This window comes from Pelophylax lessonae (assembly GCF_965119305.1).
Source record: "Pelophylax lessonae genome assembly, chromosome: 1".
NCBI lineage: Eukaryota > Metazoa > Chordata > Amphibia > Anura > Ranidae > Pelophylax > Pelophylax lessonae.
In genome coordinates, this window is record NC_138768.1 from 136,479,878 (window position 1) to 136,491,210 (window position 11,333).

The following is an 11,333-nucleotide window of genomic DNA, read 5'->3' on the forward strand; positions in this document are numbered from 1 at the left end:
GTGCCCCATAGATGACTGCAGTGAGTGTGCCTGATAAGTGATGTGCCAGTATTGTGTTACAAGGAACAGCGGCATATTTGAGTATATCTTTGAATGAGGTGCAGTGGGTGTTCCCCATGATGATGAGGTGTATGTGTACACAATTAGCTGTAGGTATATGTGTGCAGTATACGTGTCCCATGAATGCTGTGCACTAAGCATGTCCCAATAATGATGAATGGGGAGTGTGCCCTTTAATAATGATTAGCGAATGTACCTAATAGGATGGTGAGCACTAAATGTGCCCCATTAAAGACATGCAGTAGTATGCTCCATGAATGGTGAGCAGTGAATGTGCCTCAGGAATAGTGAGGTATGAGTGCGGCCCATGGATAGTGTGGTGGTGTGTGGCCCATGGATTGTGAGCAATCCATTAATGGTTTGCAGCGAGAGTGCCCCAAGAATGAGTGTTGAGCATGACCTGGAAATTGTGAACAGTGATGGTGAGTAGTAAGTGTGCTCCAATAAACTAATGTGGTGACATGGTAGGTGTACCTCAAGAATGAGTGTGCCCTGTGAAAGACCAGCAGTGATTGCGCTCAATTAATGAAAAGTAATTGTGCTCCAGGAGTGATGAGTGAACCCATGGATTAGTGAGCAGCGAGTGTGCCCCATGGATAGTGACCAATGAGTTTGTCTCATGGATCATAAGCAGCAGGTGTGCCCCATGGATGGTGAGCATGAGTGTGCCTCAGGATGGTGAGCGTGCCCCATGGATGATGAAGATTAGGTTTGCCCCATGGATAGTGAGCAGTGAGTGTGCCCCGTGGATAGGGAGCGTGCCCCATGGATGGTGAGTAGTGAATTTTCCCCGTGGATAGTGAGTAGTGTGTGTGCCCAATAGATAGTAATTGGGTGTGCCTCATGAATGGTGAGCAGCAAGTGTGCCCTGTGGATAGTGATTGGTGGGCTTGTCCCATGGATTATAAGCAGCAGATGTGCCCCATGGATAGTGATTAGTGAGTGTGCCCCATGGATAGTGAGCAGGGAGCGTGGCCCATGGATTGTGAGCAGTGAGTTTACCCTATAAATAGTGAGTGGTGAGTGTGCCCCATTAATAGTGAGCAGTGAGTGTGCCCCATAGATAGCAAGCAGTGAGTGTGCCCCATTCATGGTAAGTAGTGGGTGTGCCCCATGGATAGTGAGCAGTGAATGTGCCCCATGGATAGTGAGCAGTGAGTGTGCCCCAAGGATAGTGACCAATGAATTTGCCCCATGGATCATAAGCAGCAGGTGTGCTCCATGGATGGTGAGCATGAGTTGGCCCCATAGATAGTGAACGTGTCCCATGGATGGTGAGTGGTGAATATACCCTATGGATGGTGAGTATGAGTGTGCCCCATGGATTGTGAGCAGTAAGTGTGCCCCATGGCTGCTGAGTAGTGAGTGTGCCCCATGGATGATGAGCAGTGAGTGTGCCCTATAGTTAGTGAGTGTGCCCTTTGGACAAATGAGTGAGCAGTTAGTGTGCCCCATGGATAGTGAGAAGTGAGTGTTCCTCATTAATAGTGAGTGTGCCCCATGGTTAGTGAGTGTGCCCCTTGGACAAATGAGTGAACAGTGAGTGGTGTGCCCCATAGACAGTGAGCAGTGAGTGTGCCCCATGGATGGTGAGCAGTGAGTGTGCCCCATGGATGGTGAGCAGTAAGTGTTTCCCATGGATAGTGAGTACTGACTGTGCCCCATGGATGGTGAGTGTGTCCCATGGATGTTGAGAAGTGAGTGTGCCCCATGGTTAGTAAGAGTAAGTGTGCCCTATTTATAGTGAGTAGGGAGTGCACCCCATGGTTAGTGAGTGTGCCCCATGAACCGTGAGTGTGCCTCATGGATAGTGATTAGTGAGTGTGCCCGTTGGTTAGTCAGTGTGCCCCTTGGACAAATGAGTGAGCAGTGAATGTGCCCCATGGATAGTGAGCAGTGAGTGTGCCCCATGGATAGTGAACTGTGAGTGTGCCCCATAGATAGTGAGCAGAAGATGTGTGCCCCATAGATGGTGAGTAGTGAGTGTGCCCCATGGATGGAGAACAGTGAGTGTGCTCCCTGCTCTGTAGATAGTGAGCGTGTCCCATGGATGGTATATCCAATGGATGTTGAGTAGTGAGTGTGCCCCATGGTAAGTGAGTGTGCACTGTTGATAGTAAATTGGGAATGCGTCCCATGGTTAGTGTGTATGCCCTATGGTTAGCGAGTTCTTCCCATGGACAGTGAGTGTGTCCCATGGATAGTGAGTAGTGAGTGTGCCCCATGGATAGTGAGAAGTGAGTGTGCCCCATGGATAGTGAGCAGTCAGTGTGCCCCATGGATAGTGAGTAGTGTGTGTGTCCCATGAATAGTGAGTAGTGAGTGTGCCCCATGGATAGTGAGCAGTCAGTGTGCCCCATGGATAGTGAGCAGTCAGTGTGCCCCATGGATAGTGAGTAGTGTGTGTGTCCCATGAATAGTGAGTAGTGAGTGTGCCCCATGGATAGTGAGCAGTGAGTGTGCCCCATGGATAGTGAATAGTGAGTGTGCCCCACGGTTAGTAAGTAATAAATGTGCCCCATGGACAGTGAGTGTGCCCCTTGGACAATTTAGTGAGCAGTGCTGTAATCATCCCTGATTTGTAATTTGCAGTCACTGCAGTGTAAGGTGCCCATGATCTTGTGGCGGCGGTGTGCTGTTGGGTATTGGAGGCAGTGATAGGTGCCCATAGTCTTGTGCCCGTGGGTATTGGAGGCATTGATAGGTGCCCATAGTCTTGTGCCAGTGGGTATTGGAGGCAGTGATAGGTGCCCATAGTCTTGTTCCAGTGGGTATTGGAGGCATTGATAGGTGCCCATAGTCTTGTGCCAGTAGGTATTGGAGGCAGTGATAGGTGTCCATAGTCTTGTGCCAGTGGGTATTGGAGGCATTGATAGGTGCCCATAGTCTTGTGCCAGTGGGTATTGGATTCAGTGATAGATGCCCATAGTCGTGTGCCAGTGGGTATTGGAGGCAGTGATAGGTGCCCATAGTCTTGTGCCGGTGGGTATTGGATTCAGTGATAGGTGCCCATAGTCTTGTGCCGGTGGGTATTGGATTCAGTGATAGATGCCCATAGTCGTGTGCCAGTGGGTATTGGAGGCAGTAATATGTGCCCATAGTCTTGTGCCGGTGGGTATTGGATTCAGTGATAGGTGCCCATAGTCTTGTGCCGGTGGGTATTGGATTCAGTGATAGATGCCCATAGTCGTGTGCCAGTGGGTATTGGAGGCAGTAATATGTGCCCATAGTCTTGTGCCGGTGGGTAGTGGATTCCGTGATAGATGCCCATAGTCTTGTGCCAGTGGGTATTGGAGGTAGCTCGCCCTGATCACCATTAGCCTGGAGTGACGTCTCCTGCCATGTGATTCGCCCCGTTTGCTATAAGGAGAGCAGAGAGCCGCCCTCTTCTGGACTGAGCGGCAGCCTATCCTCAGAGCTTAGCTCAGCCTGCTCCCAATACCGTCCGCTCCCAACCATCTCGCAATGATCGCTCCTCTCCCGGTCCGCTCCCTATGATCGCCCCCGATGCCTGAATGCAGGTGCGGGCTGTGTCGGAGGTCAGCGTGCCCCAGAGTGGTGGTGGTGCCAGGAGGGCAGAGCAGAGGAGACAGCCTTCTCCTCCCAGCCCCATCAGCCTTATGATCTGCCCTACAAGCCATGACTCTGAGCTCTGAGATGTCCGATGCCTCTGCCTTGGCTGATGAGACCGACATCGATGTGGTCGGAGAGGGGGAGGATGAGGAGCCCAGGGGGTACACCGAGGAGGAGGAAGAGGAGGTGGTGGTGGCAGAGGACATGTTGATGCCCAGGTCCCCCCAGTGCTCCTCCAGCAAGGCTTCCAGTAGGAACACCCTGGTGAAGCCCCCCTACTCATACATTGCCTTAATCACCATGGCCATCCTACAGAGCCCTAAGAAGAGGCTGACCCTCAGCGAGATCTGCGACTTCATCAGCCAGCGCTTCCCTTACTACCGCGAGAAGTTCCCCGCCTGGCAGAACTCCATCCGACACAACCTCTCCCTTAACGACTGCTTTGTCAAAATCCCCCGGGAGCCCGGCAATCCGGGCAAGGGAAACTACTGGACACTGGACCCCGAGTCGGCCGACATGTTCGACAACGGCAGCTTCCTGCGGCGGAGGAAACGCTTCAAGAGGCAGCAGAGCCCGGAGGTTCTGGGGATCCGGGAGCCCGGACATTTCCTCCCAGCCGCTGCCTATGGCTATGGACCTTACAGCTGTGGCTATGGAATCCAACTCCAGCCCTTCCACCCACACTCAGCCCTCCTTGCCTTCCAATCCCAGCACAGACAGTCAGTCCCTGGGGCCCCTGCCATGGCAGCCCCGGCCCTCCTACCCAGGACCTGTACCTTCTACCCCCAGCACCTCAACCCTGCCCTCCCAGGGCCCCTACATACTGCCAAGAGCGGAGCCAGGTCCACCTTCTCCATCGACAGCATTATAGGTGGGGACCTCAGCCCTGGACAGTGCAACCCTTCCAAAGCCTCTGGGGCCCCTCCTGTCCTCTCCAGGGCCCTGGTGACTTTCTCCGGCTCCCCTGCTGCTTTAGGTGGGGCCCTGCAGCCCGGAACAGTGCTCACCAATGGGGAACCCTATGCCACTAGGATCTCAAACTCTTAATCAAAGTCAGGCTTTTACCGAGAAGGTAGGAGGCTCTCTATGGGTTATGCATTCTCTTTGCCTTTTTAGGCTTCAGCTACATGGGCAACTTTCTGATTGAGCGACTAAAAGAAAAATGCTGACCATACATTATGCAACCTGATTGTACAATCTCCATTACATTCACATTAAAGGCTCCATGCACAATGGGCTTAAAAAAAACGTCTGTTCCCTTGGCAGTAAAAAATGCTCATTAAGAGATCAGTCGTGATCCTCAGGATCACGGCTTTTCTCTGCATATTAAAAGTACACCATAGAGCATTATTTTTTGTACAGAGTTTAGACAAGATAAGGAGAGTTTTGCGTTTTTTTCTGCCAGAAATCTCCAATCAGAAATGCAAACCAGAAGGGTTTTTTCTTCCTTCCACTAAACCTTAAAATATACCTGAAATCGTCCTAATGTGCACATAGGATAACATTGAGCTGCTTCTACAGGCAGAACACAAACTCCTGTAGTATCAGCGATTTTTTAAGCCAGTGTGTATGAACCCTTACTGTTCTTATCATGCATGCTTTTTTCAAGCACAAAAGTTCCTGTGTTATGATCAGCAAATGCTTGCATTAAATTGTCCTGTTTTTCCCCCAATACCTGCAAAGGACATGGATTTTTGGATTCTGTGATATTGATCTTAATGCAGAGCATTCAGATCCATATCCATATCACACACTTGTCCCCATTGAAAACAATACTGCTGCGTTCAGATCCATAAATAAAAAAAAAATGCATGCATTTTTTTTTTTACTACCATGTGAATGAAGCCCTAAAATTGCTGACCATATAATGCACAACTAGATTGTACAATCTCCTTTAGATCTACCAACAACTATATAGTGTAAGGGCCTTTGCGAATAAAGAGAAAATTATTAGACTGTAGGTTTTTCCTATAATACAAAGTTTTGGTCAGTTTATTTGAGATTGTACTTTTTTTTTTTTTTTTTTTACAATCAGCTTGCAGTGTAGTGAGGTTTATTTTTAAAGTAAATTTCTGTTTGGGCCTTCAGTCCCCTTGGTGGAGTAAAAAAAATGTTCCTTTAGTTAACATTTTTTTTATGATCATGTGGAGGTGATTATGCCCAAATAATTGCTTGTGCTCATTAAAAAGAGGGGAAAAATGATTAGGTGTGGAGCACTGAGCTGCTGGTTGATTCACTAAAGGAAAATAGCCAGTTCACTCTGTAGGGTTTTTTTTGCTTAGGGAATGTGGGGAAAATTCACTTTGCAAGAAATACCCAATCACATGCAAGGGAAATAAAATAAATTGTATAGTTTGCTTATTTAAATGGAGGATGTTTGGTGTCTTATCACATAAGCAGAGAGGAGGTGGTGACACCACTGTGTACAACATAAAAATATATATATATATAAATATATGTATGTATATATATATATATATATATATATATATATATATATTTATATCTATCTATCTATATATATATATATATATATATATATATATATATATATATATATATATATATATAAATATATATTTTGCATGTACATGATTGGATGATGGAATCCACCTAATTCACAAAACTAAGGAAAAATTCCCTTGCAAGTGAACATATTTGCTTTTGTGAATGAACCCCAACGTCTGCAATGATCAGGTGGCTAAAAATTACCCTCTTGCTGTTACCTCCATTGAGGTCAGTTTTTTTTTTTAAATGAGTAGAGGCTGCCATCCTAGAAAAGTGAATGTTAGTGAATAAGGTGAAAGCGTATTTAAACCCAAAAGCAAAAACTATTAATGTTGCAGCTTACCGTTTTCTTTTTTACACTTTTCTTTCTTTAAAAGTTCTGCCATTACCAAACTTCATGTCCCAGGGTGACATGGAGTGTGTTGGGGCTACATAACACTTCCTTTTGCTGTTCACAACAGGGGGAGGTGTTATGTAGTCCATAGAGATAGCAGGGAACAATTCTAACTGATATCAGTCCAGAGGCAGTGTACTGGAAGTTATCAGCTCACCAGATTTCTGGCTGAACTAACAGCCATTTTTTGCACTTATCCAGCAGAGATAATATTAATGCTTTCAATTGTATATTTAGTAGATCAAAACAGAGCAAATTTATTGTTCGAGTTTCCACTTTCATTTTAATTATCTATTCACATGGAAGCAAAAGTCCTGTTTTATTTAATTTCCTTTGCACAAATTGGTATTTAAATTAAATCTAGCCCCATCTTTTTTCATTTCATTTTTCTAGTTAAACAGCCTCTAGGAAAGCAACCCCCTGTGTTCTAGAACAGGCCATCGATCTCTTGCGATTTTAGTGGTGCGATCAGAAGTTGCCTGTGTAGCTTCAGTCTAATGTCCTTGCTAAACCAAGAAAGGCTGCATCAGCCATCCTACCGATTTGTCATGTACTGTATTGTTATTTAAACCAGGCCAAGGTTATCCTGCCATCAGTTTCACCAGTAGCATGGTCCTTACAATGGACTCTCCTCTATACAGCCATTTGTGGGCTTCTCAGGGCTGGCGAGTCACCTGTAGGCTTCCTCTAGGAATCTCAGCAATATCTTTCATTAGTGCACCATTTACAAGTGCTTTTTGTCATGAATGATCTACATGTTTACACAGAGACAGATGAAGAGTTTGCAGTTTTTTTTTAACCTGTGTTTTGTATTATAATTGACTGCTGGGAGGTTTTTTTTGTACTTAAGTGTTCTTATTTACAAGTAATGTAAGAAAAAGAACTTACTGCCAAGTATTATTGTACCAAACTAATGTAAGTTTTTCACACTTTTTAAATAAAATGTTTAATTATAAAAAATGTACAAATTGAAAGTTTTTTTTTTAAATTGTTTTGTGTAAGTAATTATGCCTAGAAGAGCTTGAAGAGTGATTTATATTTTTCTAGTTTTATATATAACAGGGAAGCGGTTCAAAGTTACAATCCAGTCTAAAGTATAGGGAGATTTAAAAGAAGCCGCATTTGGAGATTATGATGAATATAAGTGGGAAGATTTCAGGGGAAAGTAGAATTGATTATCTCCGCATTGCCATGATGGCGCTTTCTGATTGAGATTGACGTTGGCTAATAAATGAGAGGAGCAAAGAAAAAAAAAAGTCGAGGACTGGTCTGGCCAGGAGCAAATAATGCAGCAAAATGGGAGATGTGTAAGTGTGAAGGGAAATGACAGGAATACTTTGTATGTTTAGTACATCAGAGACCTTCCCTTCACATCCACTTCAGTTCTGCTACAAGGCCTCTCTGATCTCAGGATCGTGGAAATGGGCATACCTTTAATTATTGCTCAATCTATATATATCTATATACATATCTCTATCTATCTATCTATCTATCTATCTATCTATCTATCTATCTATCTATCTATCTATCTATCTATCTATCTATCTATCTATCTATCTATCTATCTATCTATCTATCTATCTATCTATCTATCTATCTCTATCTTTCCACATATACATATATACACACTCACAAAACAAACACCCATTATATATATATATATATATATATATATATATATATATATATATATATATATATATATATATTTATGGGTTTGTGTATATATACATATATATATATATATTTATGGGTTTGTATATATATATATATATATATATATATATATATATATATATATATATATATATATATATATATGGTGGTTCCAAAGTGTGTCTAATCTTATTATATTTACACATATATTTATTATATAGCATTCTAAGCATATATAGCATATTTATTATATAGTATACTGAGGACACTTTTTTTTTTTTTAGGAAAAAACAAAAAAAACAAATAGGAGTAGAATATCACCTTATCTATGCATATCTAAGTAACTGTCTGTCTTTTCACTTTATATTTATTACATAGTTTCTGTCTATTAAAGGAGATGCTAACATATATATATATATATATATATATATATATATATATATATATATATATATATATATTATATATTTTGTGTTTTGTCATAAAAAAGCCCAAGGGTACATATTTATTTTAAGAATACAAAACAAAATATAACATACAATATGTTATGTGTGTGTGTAAAATATATATATATGTATATATATATATATATATATATATATATATGTATATATATATATATATATATATATATATATATATATATATTATTTTTTTTTTGTGTTTTGTCATAAAAAAGCCCAAGGGTACATATTTCTTTTAAGAATACAAAACAAAATATAACATACAATATGTTATGTGTGTGTGTAAAATATATATATATGTATATATATATATATATATATATGTATATATATATATATATATATATATATATATATATATATATATATATATATATAAATAATATTAAATATATAATATATATATATTAATTAATTAATACCATATATATATATATATATATATATATATATATATATATATATATATATATATATATATATATATATATATATTATTTTTTTTTGTGTTTTGTCATAAAAAAGCCCAAGGGTACATATTTCTTTTAAGAATACAAAACAAAATATAACATACAATATGCTATGTGTGTGTAAATGAGTGTAGTATGTGTTTTGTAGTGTGTTTTTTGTGTCATTTAAAGGCCCCAGGGTATATATTTAATTTAAAATGGCTTTTAAAACACTAGTTGTCCACCAGGTTTACTTTGAGTGTTGCACCTATGGCTTTCCTTATGTTGAGGGTCCAGGTGGTAGAGGAAGACATGGAGTGATGTCTGCCTGGACTCGGTGAGTCTGATCCAGGCGATCCCACTCCTGAGCCCTCTCTGTGAGATCTTCGTGATGTTGTCTAATGCTCAGGCAGCAGAATCAGGACAAGTGTAGCCTCTGGAGGTCACTTCTTCACCTCGGGGCCAGTCATTTCACCCGGCAAGGAGATGGATTAATCCACTTCCCTTGTTCCTCAGCTCCTAATGGACTGGCAGAGCAAGATCAGCCCCCTGCACACTGCTCTACTCACATTTATTTCATTAGGTGATCTGAAAAGGAAGGGTCCCTGCAAAAGCTGGATTAAAAATCATCGTAATTAAGTATAACTAGAGAAGGTGAATGTATATGATTGCCAGTTTCCTCTAATAAATGCCTTCATTTCAGGGAGCACATGTGTCTTCCCAGTGCAGGCAGCAGGCACGTTTGTGTACAGGCCTGTGTGTGCAAACAGTTTAGTATGGGTCACCATAGCATGTAAAATGGTATAAATTATTCAAAGCACAAACATCTTGGTCAAGTGCATGCAAAGCATCAGGGAGTTCAGTTCGGTGCTGAAAGTGTAATAAATATGTAATAGAAGAGCGCTGCTTAGGCAGATATGCAGACAGCACAGTCACAGCACTGATCAGCACTAATGAGTACGGAGCAGGTGCTGAGTGCAAATGGAAAGTGCCAAGGAGCCAGTTAGGGAGACAAGAACCCCCCCCCCCCCCATCACTATTATTATTAATGCTATTATATTATTATTTTTGTTTCTAATATATATTATGAACACTCATATTATGTGCAAAAAACAAAACAAAATAATAATAATAATAACTTTAACCTTTCTTTAAAAAGTGGCCTATAATGTTTGCATTCATTGTATTCATATTTGCAAAATTGAAATGACTCCAAAATAATTTATTTACTCGACAATCCTGTTTTTATTACTACTTTAGTTTTATTCAATTTTTTTAAAAAAAAAAAAACATTTTGTATTATTAGTCTAATTTTTTCTAAAATATTTGTATTAGTATTCTATTTTTTTTTTAAATGTTTGTATTAAGATACTGTTTCTATCATCCAATTATTACTGCTTGTATATTTTTACTTTTGTTTGGTACTGTTATTACCACTGGCAGTAGTAATTATACTATTTTGGCTTCGCTTTATATTACTGTCACCACTAGTATGATAAAAGTATAATATTGATATTGCTATTTTTTTCATTGCCATCCCAAAACTATTGATTTTACTTTTGTAGCTTTCTGTTTACATTACTATTGGCAGTTATTTTGGAAAACTATAATGTGCTATTATCTGACTTTAATTTTACTGTTATACCTTTTTATGTTGTTATAATTGCGATCAATATTAATAATACCATTGAGGTTTCTCTTAAATTTACTATCATACCTATTATTAGAATACTATAGTGTTAATATTACTACAACCTCCCCCCCCCCTTTTTTTTTTTTGTACAGCTATGCCCTCTTTTGTTGTTATCACTTCTGGCAGTACTAATGATGCCATTGTGACTTCCCTTTATATTGCCACTAATTTTGTAACATTGTAGTGTTTATGCCTCTTATTTTATTATTCTTACTATCCCTGTGAACTATTTTGAGGCTTCTCTTGATATTTATATTACTATTACATTAATTATTGACAAGTTATAATAATATTACACTTATTATTATAATATTACACGTCTATTATTTCTTCTGCTATGCCTCCTTTATACTACTACTACTAATACAGCCACTGCTATTAATCTAATACTATTTTTACTTCTATTATTATCGAAGGTTGATAAAACCACTCTGTTTTGATATGTTATTAATTCTGTGTGGTATTTACCTGTAGTATTGTTGTTACAGAGGGCAGAGCGCTTCTCCAATTGGCTACTTTCTGTAAATTACTTTGTT

The 11,333-nt window shown here is 40.2% G+C and overlaps 1 protein-coding gene across 1 annotated transcript; it reads left to right on the plus strand.

Annotated features, from left to right (window-relative positions):
• The first annotated feature begins 3,454 nt into the window (after positions 1-3,454).
• Positions 3,455-4,848, plus strand: FOXD1 (forkhead box D1). Its single transcript, XM_082261668.1, has one exon. The coding sequence runs from the start codon at positions 3,700-3,702 to the stop codon at positions 4,678-4,680; it is 981 nt and encodes a 326-aa protein (XP_082117794.1). The 5' UTR covers positions 3,455-3,699; the 3' UTR covers positions 4,681-4,848.
• The last annotated feature ends 6,485 nt before the right edge of the window (positions 4,849-11,333 follow it).